Source organism: Lemur catta, chromosome 2, assembly GCF_020740605.2.
Source record: "Lemur catta isolate mLemCat1 chromosome 2, mLemCat1.pri, whole genome shotgun sequence".
NCBI classification, from domain to species: Eukaryota; Metazoa; Chordata; class Mammalia; order Primates; family Lemuridae; genus Lemur; species Lemur catta.
Genome location: NC_059129.1, coordinates 18,654,655 through 18,675,445, shown reverse-complemented (window position 1 = coordinate 18,675,445; position 20,791 = coordinate 18,654,655). Strand labels below are relative to the sequence as shown.

Below are 20,791 nucleotides of genomic sequence, written 5' to 3'. Positions count from 1 at the left end.
AACTGTCTCCCCGTTTCTAACAAGAACCCACCTGTATTTGGATGGGTCGTCCCCTGACTTTTAAATTAACAAACTCCATTTTTAAAGGCCCATGGACCACACAAACGTGTCCGTGGTGAGACACTGCCCAGTGGTCAGTGGGGGCCTCCAACATTGCCGCCATTGGCCTTGGTCATCTCATCTGTGAAGCCAACCAATGATTGTCCTTGGGGGTCATGGTCAGGTGGTCCAACTTTTCCATGCCACTGTCTGAGAGTCACGGTGAAGCATCATCCATTATTCCAGGAGATTAACTGGGACCCCCGTCTGTGCTGGAAACAAGGGCCTTGCCCAAGGATGGCTCCAATTTGGAGAACGTGACTCCAGGAGGACTTAGGTCACCCTGTCCTCTCCTGCGCTGCCCCACACACCCAGGGCTGGAGAGGAAGCCCGCCTACTGCCCCAGGCTCCCGTGCCACACAGAGCCCTCTGTGCCACTGTCCTTGGGCATTGAGGGACCCAGTCCTATAGAAAAGGGTGTATCTGCCCACCGGTCAGGGGGGGCACCCAGGGCTGGCATTGAAGCAGCTGGAGCTGTGGGCACCTGCTCCAGCGTGAGGGGCCAAGGGAGGCTGACCAGGAGCCGACGCCTGCCCTGGGCTCCCTGTGGGGCCAGGTCAGGCCACCCCAGCTCCCGTCCATTATGCACCACCCTCGGGTGCTTTTGCTGTAGCAGCTTCCTGCCTGGGCTGGTATTTACTGCCCATTTTTCTTTAAGCAGGTCCCTTTTATGTTGGAATTATATTTACTTAAAAGGGAAACTGCAGCATCGCCACAGTGGGGACCACATCCCTCCCTGCGACTATCGGCAGCGCCTGGGAGAGCCCTCCTGTGGTTTCCCGGGTGCTCACGACCACGGCTGCTGTCTCTGCTCAACCCAGAGGTGGCAGGTGCCGGGGGGACCCCACTCCTCACCAGCACGGGCTTTTGTTCCTATTCCTCCATTAGCGGCTGGAAAGGGGGTTGAACAGGGGCTGAGCTGTCTGCCGCCTTCTCCGTGCAACACCTGAAATCACCCCTTCCAGGGGGGTCGCTCTCCTCTGGGCACGACCTAAGCCCCTCGGCACTGGGGCCTCAGGCACCCAGCTAACGGGGCATCTTCAGTTTTCGCTCTCTGGGTCAGCGGAGCCAGGTCCTGGAACTGTAGCCTGCGGTGGCAGCAGGGAGGGGACCGAGGCCTCTCTGGGCTGGAACTGCCTTCCAAGAAGTCCTGCCTCTGACTAATTAGATGGGGAGCTCCCCCCAGGTACCCACAGGCAGCTGCCCCCACTGAAGGCCTTTGTTCCTCAAAGCTCGGCCGGCCAATTAGTCCCAGATTCTAGCTGGATTCATTCTTCTCCGTTTGGCAGATCAATTAGTGTCAGGGACTTCTGTCCCGTGGAGTCGCTTCCCTTTGTTCAGGCACGTTCTCCCAACCTCGGCTTTGTCCGCTCTGGGTGGAGCAATTGTGAAGCCTGTGTTTCAGGCCAGAGGCTGCCCAAATCCTCACATGCCTGTGTGACTTTTTTTTTTAAAGTAATTCCAAGTAGAGAGTCGTTAATTGTGTCATTTATTCTTTGCATCCATAATCGTGCATGATAGCGATTTAATTATCACCGGCCCCAGCCGAAGGCACTACACGCCTGACTCCAAGCTGAACAGAGGTAGATACTGTCGGGAGCCTCTTCAAAGGCGGCCACGCCAGTTACCAGGCAGCCAGGAGCCCGGCTATAAATAAATCTCTGCTGGCCGTGACCGCCGCGCTGCGGACCACACAGAGCTCTGTGAATTGGATCAAGTGGTTCTGAACAGGGGAGATTTAATGGAACCATTCTGAGAAGGCTTTGGAAACTCACAGGCATCACTTTCCATCACAACAATATTTCTGAGCGCACGTTTAATAGTGAGACAAATAACTGAAGATTAAAGTGACCACCCCGGGGGCTGGATGGCCAAGAGGATGGATCCCTGAGCCAAGAGCAAGGGCGAGTCTCTCTTGGAGGCCGGGGTTGTCTAGTTGTGGAACAGTGGCTGGAAGGCAGGGCTGGCCTTCGAAGGCTCCACCTGTTCTGGGTCACAGCAGTGCCGGGGTTTCGGGGCAGCAGGCAGCTCCTGCCCAGGGGAACCAGCTCCACGCACGCCTGGTGGCTCAGCCAAGCCCAGGGCCGAGGCAGGGGCTGCTGTCTCCAGCAGCCGGGTTTTCACCCAAACCTCCAGCTGGACATCCACACTCAGAAGGACCCTCAGAGGTCGGCTGGGCAACACCCAATGGGGGCAACCCCTCCAGAAGAGCCTGCGCCCCCCGGGGACATCGCAGCTGCAGACCGGGAGACCTGGGCCTCGACATGGCAGTAGCTCCTGTCCCACTCTGCTCACAGGTGAGGGTTTCCTGCTTTCTTGGGAGACAGGCCTCTGGACAAGCACGAACTCACCTGTGAGTGTCCCCAGGCCCAAGGCAGCAGGGAAGGGAGGGCCCAGCGTCCAGGCTGAGACCCTGACAAGGAAACAGGCATCCACCCAGCCCTGGTTTCCCTGGGAAAGAGCCTCAGCCTACCCAGGAACACTGCCCCCACCCGGCGGTGGCTGCCAGGCTCTGCTGTCCCCTCCTTAGTCATTTGCTAGTTTCAGCCTCTCAATGACCCATGAAGCAGTTATCACAGGTCCACGCTCTTTTTCAAAATCTTTGGGGGCAGAAGGGTTTGGGGATTACCAATATCCCAGATGACTCAAAGCACCTGTGGTGTGCGCGTGCTGCAGACCACGCAGCGCCCCGAGGAGTCTGGGGCGGAACCCCATAATCAAACACACGCCTGTTCCTCAGAGGAGCATGTGAGATTCACTCTAGGAGAGAGAAATACAGATTTATAACAAGCCTGGACAATTGAGGTTTTGCCTCCAAATAAGTTCAGGGTGAGTCAGGTTTTGCTGTCAAATGGGTTTCACTGGGATTTCAGATTTGCAAGTCAGAGGTTACGGGGTCTAGATGACAACCACCCCCATGTTCCAGGTGAGAACCCAGAGGCACTAGAGGGTTAATCCATTTTCCCAAAGTGGCTCTGGCTGGTGACTGTTACAACCTGGCCACACACCAGACCCTCTGGTGCAGATCCTGCCATCCTGCCTCAGCGAGAGGCCTCGTCTGCCACCCTGCCTTCCCACACTGCTGGGCACCTGCAGAGTGACAGAACAACCAGCCAGTCCTCAGACAGGCCCCACCCCAGGGAGATTGGATGAGAACCAACTGGGCCAGCGTGGTCTGAGAGATCAAAGGGGAGCAGCTTGGGCAGCCCCTCTGCAAGCAGACAGGCACAGGATGTGACCAGGGCACACCGCCAGGCCCAGGCCACGCCAGCGCCCCGGGGCTGGGATTCCCTGGCAACAAGCTCTATCCACAGTGCTTCAAAGTCAGGCAGCCTGGGCACCATTGTCCTGGATAGTCAGATCAAAGGGGGTAGGGGTGCCCCGAGGCCAGCACATGGGGACAGACAGAGGACCCCTGAGGTGGGCAAAGCTGCCCAGAGGCCCAGGAGGCTCTGTCCTCTCCCTGCAGCTGCTCTCTAGCTCCTGGGCACAGAATTCCCACATCTCTGCACAGAGCAGTTGTCCCATGTGCGTTGGGAGGCTGACCGGTCCCTGAAGGATACAGGACACTGCAGGGCCCGCCAAGGGCCTGGTGACCTTTGGAGTCCACAAAGCCCCCTCTATGCAGACCCTGCCCTTACACACGAGGGTGGTGGTGGAAGCCCAGGGCACGGGCGCTCGTTAATGTTTTACAAGCTTGCTCACGTGCACCGTTTTGCCCCATCCTTTCTGTGCCCCTGCGCAGCAGGACTGACTGACAGACGGGGAAGCTGAGCTGGGGAGAGGCTCTAGTGTGAGCACGTGTGAGCACGGCACTTCCCCAAAGTCCTTTCCACCTGTGCGGTGCTGCTCTCATCCCCTGCCTCCTGTGACAGACGCCTGTCGCTGGGGAGGCTTCCTCACCCACACCCCGCGGAGCCCTCTCCTCTCCAAAGCACCCGGCACCTCAGTGTCTTCCTATGACTGTCAGGTCCACGGAGGCAGCAGACTGTGCTGAGGCTGGATCCACCCTCAACTCCCCACTACCCAGAAGGGGCCAGAAATGCAGACGGTGCCCAGTAAAATGTGCTAGAGGGACAGGCAAGCCGGTGAATGTAGCAGATATTCCCTTAATGTGCACACCGACTCTCAGAGCAGAAGAGGCACTCCGGCTGTGGCTGTGTGAGACAGCCCCCAGCACAGCCCCCAGCACCCCTCAACACAGCCCCCAACATACTCCCCAGCACAGCCCCCAGCACAGCCCCCAGCACCCTCCAGCACAGCCCCCAGCACAGCCCCCAGCACCCTCCAGCACAGCCCCCAGCAGAGCCCCCAGCACAGCCCCCAGCACCCTCCAGCACAGCCCCCAGCACAGCCCCTAGCACAGCCCCCAGCACCCCCAATACAGCCCCCAACACAGCCCCCAGCACCCCCCAACACAGCCCCCAACATACTCCCCAGCATAGCCCCCAGCACAGCCCCCAGCACACCCTCCAGCACAGCCCCCAGCACACCCCCCAGCACAGCCCCCAGCACCGCCCAGCACAGCCCCCAGCACCGCCCAGCACAGCCCCCAGCACCCTCCAGCACAGCCCCCATCACAGCCCCCAGCACAGCCCCCAGCACAGCCCCCAGCACCCCCCAGCACAGCCCCCATCACAGCCCCCAGCACAGCCCCCAAAATACTCCCCAGCACACCCCCCAGCACAGCCTCCAACACAGCCTCCAGCACAGCCCCCAGCACAGCCCCCAGCACACCCCCCAGCACAGCCCCCAGTGCAGCCCCCAGTACAGCCCAAAGCCTTCTTGAGCCCTGCAAGGGGCAGCAGGGAGGCAGAGCCTCTCATGGGGAGGCCTGGGGTGGGGGAGGCATTCAGATTCCTCCTGGGCAGCAAGTAAGGAGGGAGGAAGACCACCGCCTTGTCCTAGCCAGCCCTCTTCCCCTAGGGCACACTGATCATGAGATGGCCAGGGAGCTGCAGGTTCCTCCTGTCTCCCCACAGCAAGGTGAGCGCCCAGCAAGCAGCTCAGCACCGGGCAGGGAGAGCCAAAAATAGCCTCTGAAGAAGAACTTGGGAAAACCTACTTGCTGGCCAAATAGGTAACACCTGACTCCCCTATGTCAGCAACTGCACAGAACCCCAGGTTACCGCACCCTTTCAGCACCAGAATCGCTTTTGAGCCACACATGAAGACAGTGCCTGCCCTCCGGTTCCTCCTGGCCCCTTCTACCCAACCCCCACAGCCGTGTGTACCCAGGGCAGCTCCCTGCAAAGCCTCGGGGAGCAGTTCTTCCCACCAAAAGGCCTCAGCCCATCCCCCACTGCCTCTCCAAGCCACTGGTGACTAATGGGGACCTTCACAATCGCCTACAAGCTCAAGAACAATGGCACCAAACTTCACGCTCAGAAACTGCTGCTGATACATTTTCCTGAAATCAGCAATTGGATGCCCTTTTTTGTCCGAGTCAGCAGATCGCAAAGTACTTGGAGATGCTGCCTTCAAACAACTCCGTCCTGGACAGCCAGGCCTCCGTCCCGCAGAGTGGACCCTGCTATGTCCTGTCCACAGGAAGCTGCACAGCACCTGGCTGAGCTCTGATGGGAAACTGGTTCAAAGCCACGAGAAGCAGCCTCCCTGGCTCTCAGCCATGTCTCCCCACCAAACAGGGCGTGTGCCAAAAAGCAGAAAGAAAGCCCTATGCACAGGCTCTTGAGGGAGGGCAGCCACCAGGCACACCCCTCCATTCCTTCACCCACGGAGGGGAGACCTTGGGGTCTAGTTGGCGCCCCCAGGACCACCACAGGTGAGGGAGCAGAGCTCAACGCCAGGGCAGCTGTGGCATCTCTCGCTCGCTCATCTTGCAACAGAACGGCAGCACACCCACTGCGGAGAGCTCGTGAGTGAGGCACCCGTCCCTCCTTCAGAGGCCACGCGGGCTCCTCAGCCCCCACCACCTGTGCAAACCGCCCCCGATGCTCCGGCAATGAACGAGCGATAGCTTCCCAGCTCTCTACAAGGAGAAGCCAGCCCAAGCGGCCCTGGCACCGTCTCCAGCACTCACACCCCCCATCAAACGCACCTACCCACCCCAAGGACACCTACCCACACTGGTGATCTTCTGCGAGCTGAGATCGTGCAGCAGAGCTTCGATCGCCGGGTTACGTCTGGAGTACAGCTCGTACCGGTTAATGCCGATGTGGAATTTGAGCCAGTTGGGATAGGAGTCTGAAGCCGCCTCCCCAGTGCTCAAGAGCCCTTCACCTTCGGCACCTTCATGTGGCCTGTTGACAATGAGACGATCCAAAGTCAACAAAAAGGACAGAGCAGCAAGAGCTCGGTGAATGAGGGGACTGATCACTGACACCAACGTCTTGAATGAGTGCAGATGTATGGAGGTGCCTCTGCTCAGGGAGGGCCCTGCGATGTCTGCACTTTCTCCTGTGGCTATTGTTCTACCAACTAATAATACACCTACAGGCCTGTAATTCTTACTTACCCGTGGGAGACGCCACGGACAGCTTATAACTACAGCGAGACTCATCCCAGAACGTCAGCACCGTCCCGCTACCCCCCCACGTCTGTCCTGGGGTCACCCAAACTGCCCAGCAAGTATGATGTCACCGGGGGATGTGAGGGGCTGTCAGCACTTCCTGGGAGCAGAGGAGAGAACCTGTCTTTGACCACAGACACGCCCCGTCTGTCAGAAACCTTGCCCAAGCTCTCTGCTTTTGTTCCGACAGCCAGGGATGGGAGTGATGCAAGACGCTAAATTTGACTTTAATGAGGGCAGTCTGGGTGGGGAGCAAGCGAAGAGGCAGCCGTTCTCTCCAGCCCAGCCTCCAACTGAGGGCTTGCTGCCACGGGGCTTGCCCCCACATCTCTGGGGGCAAGGGACTGCTCTGGAGCAAGGACAGACCTTCCTCTGGCCTGCTGGCCCAGAAGGAAAGTGGATCTTGTCCTGGCTCTAATTCACCTGCAGCTGAGACCCTTTCGGCCCAAGTCTTGTCCTGCAATGGACATGAGAGTGGGCTAGAAGCCTCCAGGCTCCACTTCCCTGACCACGCGGGGCAGCCCATCTCCCGCTGTGGCCACTGCTCCAATTCTCAAGTTTCTGGGCATTTCCTTGAACCTGGCCGGCAGGCACAGCTCAGAGGCTACCAAACAGCCCAGCATGCTCAGACAGAAAACACCAGGCCTGGCCAAATTTCAGGGGAGAAAGGATTTCCAATGAGATGTTTTGGAAGCCTGGCCTTCCCTTCTGTTGCTTGGGTAACCTCTTGCAGGTAGTTATTTATTCTAACCTTGCTGGTAGTTAATATTTCACTATTCTGGGTTGCAGTATCTGCCCGTTTTGATCTGTGCAGCTGCGGGAAGGGCCTTGGGGGGAAGAGTTGAACCAGGACAGTTTAAAAAGATGCTCCTGGGGTGGCTTCTGGCCATTTATTGAAGCCATAGCCCCTCTGCAGCGGGCACCCCCGCCTGCACCCTTGTTGGAGAGCCTCTCTGTTGTACTTACTGCTGCCGGCACACTCCCCTGCTAGTGCTGTTCTCAGTGAGGGTTTAAAAGACTCATTAGGCACATCAGACCTTCTCTGAGGAGTCCACCAAGACTGACATTGCCAAGTACCTGAAAGCCCGGCAGCCAGCACCTTCCCACGGAAAGGCAACTCATTCACTCACTCCCCAAGTCCCCAACTCATTCATTCATTGCCTGACTCCACTTCCCAAGCCGGGCTGGCCAACACTCTTTCTTCTAAGTGGGGCCCGAGTACTGCCCTGGCTCCCAGGTCCTGTCTGCCTCCCACAGCAGAAGCCACATGGAACAGCAGCCCTTCCCAGGAGGTGGGACTGGAGACAAAGGCAGGGCCCTGAGCAAGAGGCATGCTCCCAACCGCCCAACACTCCCCTGCCCCAGCCTCTCGCCTGGGGGCTCCCGCCCTGGGGGTCTCTGAACCAGTTGTACACAATACCCTGGACTGTCACTCACCAGACCGGGTTCTCTGCCATCTTAGGGCTAAACCTGGCGTCGCTGTTCACATTAAACAAGACGTCGTCCTCCGTTAGCGGCGGAACAGCCACCTGGTAGAGCGGGTGTTCAAACAGCCTGGCCAAGAGGGAACCGTCCCCGCCTGGGCCAGAGGGCAGTACAGCCCGCCGGGCTCCCAGGTCTCGAAGCAGCGGCCGGTGCGCAGGGTCTCGCGGTCGCGAGGCGCCGGGATCCTGGCCCCGCAGGGCGCGCTCGGCCGGCTCGGCTGCGGGCGGCAGTTTCTCCAGTGAGTGGGACGTGAGGTTGGAGGAGGGGTCGGAGCTGAAGTCCTGCAGGATGCGCAGCGTGTGCTTGTTGGGCCAGCCCGCGTCACCGGGGGCCGAGGCGGCGGCCGGGGGCTCCCCGGGGCGGCCCCTTGCCTTGGCCCAGCCGGGAGCTGCCACCTCGGCAGCGGGCTGCGCACAGGAGCAGCCGGGCTCCCCCGAGGGCCGCGCAGCGCTCCGCTCCAGCTTGGGCAGCAGGTCCAGCACGATGTGCAGCGCGCAGGCCACCAGGAACACCATCAGGATGAGCACGCGGAACCTGCGCACCAGGATCATCTTCATGGCCGCGCAGGCGAGCGGGCCTCGGACCCCAGCAACCTCCTGGAGCGCTCTCCGCCCGCGCCCCTCTAGCTGCGGCTTGTTACGAACGCGGCGCTGCCTCGCGGGTCAAGGTCCATCCGGCGCCCAGGCAGCTACCAGCTCCAGGGCTGTTCCCGGGCCCGGACAACGTGCAGGGCGCCTGCCGCCGAAGCGCCGGCTCTCCGGGCCATGTCGGGACGGTTCCCTCTTAGTCTCTCCCGGGGGGCCGCGCCCTCGGCGGCCGGGCCCACTGGTCCGCGTCCTCCTCGGAGCTGGGAGCCCGGGGAGCAGCTGGCCAGGAGGCAGGGGGAGCAGCCGGGTGAGGCCCCGCGCACCCAAAGGCCAGCGCGGGTCTCCGGGGCTGCGGCCGCGCTCATCAGGCGCTCAGGGGCCCCACGCGGCAGCCCATCCCGGCCAGGGGCGGTGGCGGCGGCTGGGCGAGGCGACCCGATCCACAGTGCGGTACTCTCCGCGAGCTTCGTGGCCCGCGCTAGGCGCTGGGCGGGCAGAGAAGGGGCGGCTCCTTCGGGCAGGGCTCTGCTCCCTCACGCTGCGGCCCGGAGATGGGGACAGGGAGGGCTCAGGGCCGCGGGGACAGAGGAAGGGGAGGGGGCGGGGAGCGGGAGGGGGGCGCACGGAGCGGCTGGCGAGGTCCCCGGCAGGTGCAGCGGCGGTCTCGGAGCGCAGCTCCCGCACAGCCGAGCCTCGGCGCCCCGCGCCCCGGGCGGGCAGATATCCGAGCACCGCGGAGCCGCCCCCCCGCGTCAGCGCCCGCAGATTGGCGGAGCCGCAGCCCCGCGAGTCACGGCTGGGCCCGGGCCGGCTCCGCTCCCTCTCTCCTTTCTCCTCCCATCGGCCGCGCCCCGCGATGCCTCTGCAGCTCCCGGCCCGCTAAGGAGAGGGCGCCTTCCTCCGCGGTTTGCAGAGCGCGGAGACCCGCGCGAGGCGGGCGGGCCCTGTCGGGCGGCTCTCGGCCTGGCCGCTGCGCTAGGACCTCCGCCGCCAGCTGCAGCCTCTCGGCTCCTCCCCAGATGAGCCGAGGCCCAGAGCCCAGGCCAAGTCCCTCCCCGGAGCCGCTGGGCGTCTGCGCCGCCGGATGAGCCCCCGCCGGGAGGCGACCTTGTGCCCCACGGCCGGTCTCGCGGCCCCACAGCGGGCGAGGAAGAGGAGGAGGAGGCAAAGGCGACAGGACTGCGGCCGCCGGAGAGGCCAGAGGAGCGCGACTTGGGGACCAAATCCAGAGGGCACAAGCAGGCGGCGAAGCCCCTGCACCCGGCTGGGCCCCACCCCACCCCAGGGGGACCACGCCTGCGCCTTAACCCTGGCGGCGCCGGCAGTGCAGCTGGGATTGCTTGGCACTGAGAGGTACCCGAGTGTGCTGGGGGCAGCACCTCCCTCCTCTGGGCGGGGCAGTGTGTGTGTATGTGTGTGTGTGTGTGTGTGTGTGTGTGTGTGTGTGTGTGTCTGTGTGTTTCTCAACTCCCTTCCCAGTGCGCAAAATCGGTCCCCCCCCACACACAGGGGAGCGACACCTCTACACGTGGCTTCTGCAACTGGCACTTCTGGGTCTCCAGCCTCCAGCAGGGAATATTAATTAACGTGAATGTCAGCCTAAAATCCTAGGTAGGAAGGCGCGTGTGGGAGGAGGGGTCACACACACCCCCACTGCCCAGCAGACAGGCGCTCAGCTCAGTGTGCCCGCAGATTTCCAAAGCAGGGAGGTGAAGAGCCCCTCCCCACCCAGCAGCCCATCTGCCCCATCTAGCAGAACTGAGAGGGGAAGGGGTCCTGGGGGAGGGCATGGGGTGGAGCCCCCTTCTCTTGCAGTCACTCACTTGCTGTGTAACCTCGGGCCTCACTGCTCTCTCTAGGCCTCAGTTTCCTCTTATGTGAATTTAGGACACTGAGCACATCATTCCTGCAGACTTAGCACTGAATTTCGGTACCTGGCCCAGTGCCTGACATTCAGTAGGCGCCCACTAGATGAGTGGTACCCACTTGCTGAGTGAAGAAGAGGGGTCCCAGGCAGCTGGGCGGTGAAACAGACAGTCTGAGGCCATTGGAAATCAGCGAACTCCTGCAGCTGTAGCTGGAGGCTGTGTGGGGGGAGGGGGAAGGTCGGTTTGACCTGGAAGTGGCCACTGAGGAGACACAGTGTCACCTGTGTAAGCGGAGCTCATCCCTTCCTTCCTTCCATCCACTCACATGGACAACACATTTGGGTGTAGACAGGGCTACCCAGAGAGACCAAGGGGATGATGGAGGATGGGAAGGAAGCCCCCCACCCTCCCCACCCTTTACCAAGATCAGCGGCAGATGCCTTGTGACAAGAAGGAGGGTGGGTCTGAGGCGGTGTTCACCCCACGCCAGCAAGTGTCTCCGCTGGCCTTGGGGTTCTGTGGGCTCCCAGCCCTCCCGCCCCTCCCTGTCCACAGGCCCTGGATGGCAGAGCTGTGGCTGGTGTCCTCGGGGCAGGCGTGGGGGTGGCCTGACCTGATGAACCATCTCCATCAGGTGTGGGGGGGCTCCCTGCACACTTATTTTTACTGCGCCCTGCCCCGCCCCCCCCCCAAGAGTGCATTCTGTGGGAGCCAAGGTGACTGTCTGGACTCTGCCACTCACCACTGGAGGGCTCCCTCGAGTGGCTCTTGGTTCAGCCCAGCTGTCACCTCCTTAGAAAAGCCTGGCTGACTCACCAGGTCATTTTGAAGTGCCGCCTTCCTCCCTGCCACCCCGTGTCTGAAGACACTTTCTTCTGTTCCCATTTATTGTTTGTCTTGCCCAGCACGCATGCACTTCAGTGAGGCAGGAGCCTCCAGTGATGCCTGGGGCTGAACACAGAACAGGCACTCAAAGGAGGGACCACACGCCACCATCCACCCTGGGACCGGGGGTGAGAGGCCGAGGGAAGACATGTGACAACAGTCTGAAGACAGAGCACACCCCACAGAGGGGACTGAGCAGCACCCTTGGCTGGATCTTTCTGCCTGGCTCCTTTGTGCAGTGCTCTGAGGAGTAATTCGATTTGGTTCAATCGGTAATTTGATTTGGAAATTGCAGAGAGCAAACACGGTTACACACACACAGACACACAGTGCTACACACAAACAACAGACGCACACAGAGACACACACACAGCCTGGACCTCCCTGAGGCCTCTGCCTTGTGGCTTCGTGGACAGAGCCCCCCCTGCCCCACCACCCCGGGCCAGGCTGGGCTGTCCAGGAAGGCTCGTGGAGGTGAACACGTGGCCCCCATCAGAGACCACATGGGTTCTGGGGGCTTTTTTCTGCCAAAGGATCCAATAAGCTAATGTAAAATATGTCGGACAGTGACAGGAATTATGTAGAAACATAAAATTGGGTACTGCAGGAAGGGTAATAAATTCTGGGTATGAAGAGATGGCTATTTTATACCGGTTGGTTTCTGAGAGAGTGACTTTTTTGTTTGTTTTTTGAGACAGGATCTTGCTCTGTTGCCCGGGCGGGAATGCAGTGGGTCGTTATAGCTCGCTGCAGCCTCACAGCCTGGGCTCAGAGAGTGGCTGTAACTGAAACTTGTTCCTGAGGGAATAAGTGGCTTGGAGGTCTGCGGGGCAGTGTCCTCAGCAGAGAAGCTGAAAATGCCAAGGCCCAGGCTGGGGCTGCCTGACGACACACTTGGGGGGTACAGGGCTGGGGTCGTGGTGGCCAGGCTGTGGGATGGGGCCATTCAAGGGCTGCGGACGGAGAGGCAGATGGGCCCAGATGGGGGAGGCTCGCCGCTGGGCGGACGCAGGGAGACTGGATGGGGGCTGGGCCACAGCCATGGTGGAATAAGAGAGGTGGGATAAGAGACCAGCTGTGCAGCGAGAAGGGGGAGGTGACCCAGCCAGAGCCCTGGGGAGGAGCCACTATTATCCGGCTGTTCTCTGACGAGCAGCTTTGGGTGCTGGGGATTAGGAACCTGACTCTGGACTATGTGTCCTCGGAGCATGCAAAGCCTGTGGGGGGGTGGGCTCCCCAGGAATGAGGGGTGCAGAGGCCTGAGAACTGAGCCCTGTCTGCCCTGAGTGGTCAGGAGGCTCAGGAAGCCGTGACAGTGACCCTAAGACAGTGAGAAGCCCGGGGGAAGGGAGGATGCTGACCACGGGCCGGTGAGGCCATGCAAGGTCATTGGCGGCCGTGACGGGTGGTCTTGGCGTAGCATAGGCAGGCGTTGAAGGGGTCCTGACGGGAGCAGAGGGCTTTGTGTTGTCGGGGGCAAGAGTCATCATCTCTCTTCCCTTGGTAGGTCTGAGCAGACACAGACCCTGTGACAAAAGACAGATTAACAAGAGAAAAACAAGTTGAATAAGCTGTGTGTCTCCAGTATACATGGCAGATTCTCAGGGAAAAGTGAGCACATCTCAAAGACATGGCTCTGAGTTCAGCCTTAAATGCCACATTCAACGGAAACAAAGAGAAAGAGGTGTGGGGAGGGCCCAGGAAATTGCCACACATAAGTGGTGCCTTCTCCGTGGGTGACAGCCCTGCTGATTCAGGGACAGAGTGGGAGACACCGTGAGTGGAGATTTCCTTTATAGATGTAAATTTCTCTCACAAAGGGTCACGTCCATCCTGTTTTCAGAGCTTCTCCTGCGGCTGTGGCTTCTCAAAATAGGCAGCTCAAAATAACCCTAATGCCAAAGAGGCATATTTTGGGGAGGCATATTCTAGTCTCTGCTACAGTCACATTTTGGGGTGGCATATTCTGGTCTCTGCAGTCACATTTTGGGGAGGCATAGGCTAGTCTCCTCCGTGTGAAAGGTGCAGAGAAATGGGGGTGAGGGCAGGACCAACACCAGCTCCTGGACCCGAGTCTTGCTGGGGTTTCTGAGGATGAATAAGCTGGAGGGGGAGCAACTGCCCCCATCGAATCATCCCACCACCAGCTCATGCCAAGGAAACCTGCCCAGGACACCAGGGCTTGACAAGGTGCGGTGGCTACCCTACAGCAGCCAGGAGGAGGGGATGAGGTGCCCAGGGTGTGCAGGCACTTGGCCAGAAAGTCACATTCAGAGTCCCCAGGAGACCAGGGCAGAAGGAGGAACTCGCACAGGAGGCAGGGGTGGGGTCCATCACCGTGGGTCCCTGGGACTCATGGCCAGGAAAGGTACCCACTTGCTACCATGGAGGGCAGCTGAGAAAGCACGTGACCCCTCCAATGAACTCAAAGCCCCCAGCCGGACTGGGGGAGCCCCTGGTGATCTTTCCAAGAGAGCTGCTCATGGTCAGCAGGAAGTAGAAACAGGGAGGTGAGAGCAGCAGTCAACGTGCCGCCCTTGTGTGAGGAAGGGGACGAGAAGCGCGTCTGCGGACAGTTGCATGGGGGATGTCGGAGCAGAACTGAGGCTAACAGGGTGGTCATCTGTGGGGCGCCGGTGCTGAGGGCGAGGGTGGGAAAGCGACTTGTGGGTGCATGATGGGTTAGGAGGAGGAGGAGCCGGAGCAAAAGCATCCTGAACTGCAGGCCGGAGGGCGAGGCTTCACCACCCCAGCCCACACTTGTGCCCACAGGTCTCGCCGAGGACCCACCACTTCGGGAGACAGGGCTCCTTCCTGGGGGGGTAGAAAGGGAAGCGGCCCACCCTCAGGGCCCGGGAGTGTGGAACAGTGAGGCCCACTCAGCTCAGGCCTGGCACCTGCACTCTCCGGATCCCGCGCTGTTTTCCCAAGGATTACTCATCCGGGACCCACCCGGAGGCTCCGGCCTGTTTACCACAGGCCAGGCCTGGCCACAGGCTATTCTGGGAGCTCGAGGGCAGCTGGCTGAGGTCTGGAGGAGGCTGGTGCTCTGGATGGCAGGAGGAGGGCCAGGCCATCGCGTCTTTACTGCGCATCTACCCTGCGCCAGGTGCTGGACCAAGCGCTTTATGGGGCGTGTGATTTAATTCTTGTCTGGAGCCAGGGAATGTGACAATATTAGGGCCTCTCCCAAGGCCACCGTGGAGCTGGTGGGGCTGGGCCTGGTTGTCAGGGTTCACACTGGGAGTCAGGGGGCCATTTGCAGGAGGAAATGCTGTCACAGGAGAGGGAGCCGGGCAGGATCTGAGTCCTCTGGGCTGCGTCTGAGAAACTCGGGGGACAGCTGGGGTCTGTTCTGTGAACAAGAGTGGACTTGTCCTTCCTGCCACCATCTCTGGCCAGCCAGCCCCTTCACCCACCAGAGCCCCTCCTGCCTGGACTTCTGGTCTGTTCCCTCCCCAACCACAGCCTGAAGGGGCTTGGAAACTAGAATTTCTTTGTACTAATTAGATAAACAAGCCAAAAACCTGCAAATAAAACAATTAAAAAGCTTGACTTATTTTGTATCCCTCAAATACATGATTTATATATTTTTCTATCATACATGAACTAATCACAAAAACTGACCATTATTTTGATCATAAGAAAAATGTCAAGAAATTCCAAAAGGCAAATATTGACAGTCTGTTTACTGGATCTGCAGATGTAGGCAGGTGTATACAGGTGTATGTGCACACATGATCCACAGTCCATTTACTGGGTCTGCAGATGTAGGCAGGTGTGTACAGGTGTATGTGCACACACAATCCACGGTCTGCTCCTGGAACACAATGCAGGGTAATAAGACAACAGCTAAGCTTTAAAAATATTTCTACCTGGAAATTAATGTCACAAATATAAACTCACATATAATTTTGGGTTATGAAGGAAACCAAAAGGGAAATTACAGACTATTCTAAAATGAACGCAAATGAGAACCTATTATAATAAAGCTGCAAGATATCACCAAAGTGGTGCTTGGAGGAAACTTGGAGGGGTAACTGCATTTATCAGAAAATGATGAGATAATGACTAAAAATACACGAACTAAGCTTTCCGTTCAAGAAACTAGAAAAAGAATAAAGTAAGCCGAGTAAAGAAGAAACAAATTTATACGGAACAAGCCAAAAACGAGTTCAAAGGAAAACAAACAATGGTGGAGCTGGTTAATGAACTAAAGTTGTTTTCCGAAAAGACTAATAAATCACATTTCAAGATTAACACTTTGTAAGAGAAAGATTAGTGTCTTTAGCAATGAGAAGGGAATAGGACTAGACATGAGAGGGACATTAAAGCAGTCCCTACCACCCCGCACAGCAAGATTTGATAACGTAAATGAAATGGGTATTTTTAAACTAGAAGCCAAATTACCAAAATTGACTCGAGAACCACAGGTTGAACGTCCTTAATCTGAAAAGCAGAAATCCAAAATCTAAGACTTTTTGAGCGACATGACACCACTAGTGGCAAATTCCACACCTGACCTCACGTGAGAGATTGCAGTCAAATGCAGTCAAAACCCCGTTCGTGTGCAAAATTGTTAAAAAGATTGAGTAAAGTAACCTTCGGGCTCTGTGCATAAAGTGTACGAGACACATAAGTGAATTTTGTGTTTAAACTTGGACCCCAGCCCCAGGGCATCTCATCACGCCTATGCTCATATTCCAAAATCTGAAAAAACCTGAAATCAGAAACACTGCACTTGCATGCAGCTCTCAACCCAGTTTTCAAAATATGTCCCCAAACCAGCACTCTCACCACCTCCACTGCCAGCTGAAGTTGCAGCCCTCTCTCACCTGGATTAGGGCAGCGTCCCCTGCCCCACGCAGCACCCGAGTCATCCTGTGGAGACAAACAGAGTGGGTCTTCTGCCCAACGCCCCCCCTAGTCGCTCCCCATCTCAGAATGAAATCCACATTTCTGGCCAAGGCCTACAAGACCACCGAGCACCTGCCCACGTCTCTGCCCACCTGGCCACCAGGCTCCCTCCTCGGGGCCTGGAATTTGGTGCCCACAGCCGTCCTTCCGCACAGCTGGGGAGTCCCCACAGGTCCTTAGACCTCCATGTTGGACCCTGTCCCACCAGCAAGGCCTTCCCTGGCGCCTTCCCTGCCAGGCCCTGTGTCCCTCACCCAGCTTCTGTTCCTCGGCGCTCACCACCACCTGACACTACTTGTGTGATTTTCGTCGTTTCATTTCTATGCTACATATTCCTCCATCTGCTACTCTGTGCTTATTTTCATCACATACCACTGGGCACCGTCCTGCACAGAAACAACCCGGGGCCCGCCAGGCAGCAGGACAGAGCCTGGAAACAGTCAGAGGACTGTGGAGTAGCAGGCGCAGGTCAGAAGTATGAAACGTGCTCCCTGAGGGGTTCACCGAATGGCTCTCACAAGCTAAATTGGTGTTGATGAAGCAAAAAGGCATCCATAATTCATAATCAGAGGGACAACAGGATCAGCTGACCGCGTTGGCCAACTGGCCACATTGAGACCTCCCCCCAGGCAGTGCAAGAATTAAGTGTCCACAAGTGGGCGGAAAGAGCCATCCCCAGCCCAGCCCTGGGTTCCACCAGCTTCTTGGCGAGGTGGAGTCCCCAGAAAACCCTAGCACCGTGTTACCCTGTAGTCCGGTGCCTGCTTAGTAGCCGTTAGTGATGCCCCAGCGGGCACCAGTGGGTCATCCTTGGCCCCGTGTAAAGTCTGCAGGAGGGAAGGGAGGGAGGGTTGTGTTTCAGGGTCTGTGCCAAGTCTGCTGGGAAGAGCCTGGCGGGTCACAGGGGCAGGAGACCACGCTGATATCTGTCCAGCCCAAGTGACCTTCCCCGTCCACCTGTGGAAGCCACACTCCAGCCCCTCGGCCTTGTTCCCTTGGCTGCAGACGTGCTTCTTCCTCCTCTCTCTTCAAGGCCCAGTTTCAATGTCGCCTTCTCTGGAGTGCGACTCTCTCCCTGCGCTGTCTGGCCACAGCGTACTCTCCACGGTGACCTCCACCTGCTTCTCCTCCACCAGCCACCAGAGGCTGCAGGGGGCCGGGATGTCACTGCCCGGAGCACCCTGGGGTCCACTGCACCCGCATCACCCAGCCCCTCGCAGTCACTCGGCCACGACTCTCCCAGGGAACTGGAGCGGGTGAAGAGAAGGACCCAGAAACCTGGTCATTCTGCAGCCGTTTGCTGAACATCTACCCCATCAGGCTCCCCCTCGAGGGGCAGAGGGGAGGGAGGGAAAGAGCTGCATGCAGCCCCAGCTCAAGGCCCCCAACGCACGTAAGTCTGCAGCTGGAGTAACTTGGTTCTCTACCGAGAAGTCACTTATAGCAATGACTTCTAGGCCTACAAATTAGAGTTATGTATAATATTTCAGAACTGACCAGGGCCTCTGCTTCCTGGGCCCTCGAGGGGGGATCACACTGTCAAATCCCTCCTGGACTCGAGGAGACGGGTCCAAGGGGCCCCTGGGAAGGCAGAGGTGATCGTTCAGAGCCCAGGGACACGGCCAGCTCCATGTCCCCGGGTGACGCCCGGAGGGGCCCCCCAGGGCCACAGCAGCAGACCAGGCCCAGACGAGACGTGGGACCTGCCCGAGTGAGGCACACCTGGCGGGGACATGGGCCACAAGCCGGGTGTGGCCCTCAGCACTTTGCACAGAAAGTCTCGCTGCATCCTTGCTATAAAGGAGAAATAGTTATTATTACAGTTGCTAATTTTTATAAGGAAACTTGAGCACCTCGCCAGCCAGCTTCACGGACTGGTGCCCTGTCCTCAGTTTGAGCTGGACTGACGCCGTCTGGAAATTCTGAATATGTGTTGGACACGAGCGTGGATTCTCATCCCAGGGGCTCCACCCTTCACTGGGGCTCTCCTGACATGCGGGGGAGAGAGGAGGGACTGAGACCCTGGATGGGAAACCCCGAGGGAGGGCTGTGCCCAGAGGGGCCGGGAGGGCTTGGAGTCCCTCACTGGCCAAATGATGCTGAGCGTGTGTCTACATTGTCCCAAGCTGAGGTTTCCACATTGTGAGGGCTAAATCGGCTGCCGTCTGTGAACATGCCTCATGTCACTGCTCACGTGGTCAGTGAAGCCCTGAGCACTCTGGTCCGTGGCTCTGAGCACCTCCCAGGAGCCTGGAGGACTGTTAGGGCACAGGCCTTGGCGTCCACAGGCCAGGCTCACCCCCTCCTCCTGCCACACCCTACCTGTGAGCTGCGGGGCCAGGCGCTTGGCCTTCGTGGGCCCTGGCTTCCCTGCCACACAGCTGGAGGGTACCTTCCTCCCCCACGGGCCGAGGAGGGCAGAGGGCACTGTCTAAGCCACCATGTGGAGCCCAGAGCCCCAAGGACAAAAGCTGAGTGACAGCCTCTTGTTCTCCTTCTTCCTAAATGCAGGGCTCAGCTGAGTGGGGACACGTGGGGGCTGTTCAGTCCTTCCCTAAGTGCATGTCCAGCCTCTGTCGAGGGCCAGGTCCTGGGCGGGAACTTGGCCAGCGGGAGCCCTGTGTCCTGCTCTCACCTGGGGACTCTTCCGCCTCGGCAAAAGCGGAGGGGCAGAGGCAACATTGTAGTGTCCGAGGGTGCAAAGCTGAAGGGGGAGGAGGAGGCGGGGCAGCCTTCACAGAGGGGCAGGGAGCAGTCCCGAAGGACAGCCAAGGCGGGATGGGCCTCCGCGGTGGAGGTGGAGACCCTCGTGTGTCTGCGGCAGCGGCTTTCCCAGGAGCTCCGGCTTCTGCAGCTCTTGGAGCAGCCGCCTTGCTGTGTTCTCAGTGGCCACTTCAGAGCACGTTCCTCCTTATGAACAGGCAGACATCACACTGGAGACGCATTCAGAGCCAGATCGGAAGGCGTGTGAAGATGTTCTGGGGCGTTGCTCAGAGGCCACAGCCCCCCACAGCCAGAGGGGCCTGGGAGAGGGAGGGGACACAGGGATTGAAGATGTCACCAATTAAACTGTCTCTTTCCTTTCAAAGGCAGAAGTCACTCTGGTTTTCATCAACACTGGCTAACCTCATGTAGAAAGCCAACATTAGCAAGACTTGCAAAATACTTTCCTCTTCAAGTTGCCAGCGACGTCATCCTGTCTCTCCCCGGGTAGGGTGCAGTCATTTCAGAAGGAGGCATTTTGTCAAATTAAAAGGTATTCACCAAACATTAGTTTATGCATGAATGTAATCTGCAGATTTGGTGATTAGAGATGAAAATGCAAATATTAGACAAATAAGATTGGATATTTAGAAGCAATTGCAAGATTCAAGTGAGAGAATAAATGACAAGGAAACTTCTTATTCAGACCCTCAAATGTCTGGGTCTGGAGCAAAAGCCTGGCGCTGGTCTGGCCTGGTGTGGGCGACGCCGGGTCATCGCTCAGCCTCCAGCCTCCCCTCTCCAGCGCGGTGGCTGTGCTACAGACCCACCCACCGGATCAATCCGTTCCGGTGGGACTCTGTTTCCCCTTGTGCCAACCTGAAAACCCCGCCACGTCCTCCATGCAGTGTGAGCCCAGGTGTGCCCGCCCCTGGCGCCCGCAGGCCCCTCCTGCTGTGGGTCTGCCTGGGCCTGCGGGTCTCCTCACCGAGCCCTTGCAGGGGAGGACCCTGCCCCTGGGGGCCCCCAATCAGGGTCCAGGTCCAAGCCACACAAAACCTGCTCTCCCAACACTTCCAGAGGAAACAGGAATGGGCTCCTCCTTCCTGGCGACCTGGGAGATCACATGCCGGGTGCTGCTCCAGGCACCTGCACGCCGATGCGGCCCTTCGACCGAATGCAAACTTCACAGAACAAATCTGTTCTGTAAAATATGGACTAAGTCAAAAGGCTGCGCTCAAGAATCCAGAAGGCCACATGTAGCCCCAAGGCCACAGGTTATCCACCCTCCAACTTCGAGGCAAAGCCACAAGCAGCTGCACACGATGCTGCCTCTTGTCACCCAGAGAGAAGGCCCCAAACTGATCAGCATGTCAGAGACACTTCTGTGCCATGGGTGGGGGAGGGAATGCCACAGAGGGACAGGTATAGTTTAGGATGAGAGATTATTACACAGAGATAAATTCTGGAAACAGCTGCCTGGAACATTCTTTATACTAAAAAGTACTTTGAGGTCATTATGCAGGATTTTATGGGCATTTCTCAGCTGAGCCCCCGGGTGGCTTGTGGCTCTACAGAAAGGCATCATCGCATTTCATGAGTGACAGATGGTTTTTATCACACCTTTGCATTGTCATGTATGTTAATAGGACTGTGCAGACGCCCTGCAGACGTGGGCACCTGAGGGTGCCCTGGGCTAAATCTGCCCTCTGGCC

The 20,791-nt window shown here is 58.5% G+C and overlaps 1 protein-coding gene and 1 long non-coding RNA gene across 2 annotated transcripts in view; one reads left to right on the top strand and one right to left on the bottom strand.

Moving 5' to 3' along the window:
- The window catches only part of FAM20C (FAM20C golgi associated secretory pathway kinase), a 43,591-nt gene extending 34,234 nt beyond the window's left edge, over nt 1–9,357 (bottom strand). Inside the window, exons 1-2 of the mRNA XM_045542907.1 lie at nt 8,069–9,357; nt 6,184–6,362 (exon numbers count right to left, since the gene is read on the bottom strand). Coding sequence (XP_045398863.1) covers nt 6,184–6,362; nt 8,069–8,673 — 784 coding nt within the window. The 5' untranslated portion in view covers nt 8,674–9,357. The remainder of the gene's footprint in view (nt 1–6,183; nt 6,363–8,068) is intronic.
- Nucleotides 9,358–9,543: 186 nt separating this feature from the next.
- Nucleotides 9,544–15,011, top strand: LOC123632532. Its single transcript, XR_006733388.1, has 2 exons — nt 9,544–10,056; nt 11,477–15,011. It is a non-coding gene; the product is annotated as an uncharacterized LOC123632532 (long non-coding RNA).
- The last annotated feature ends 5,780 nt before the right edge of the window (nt 15,012–20,791 follow it).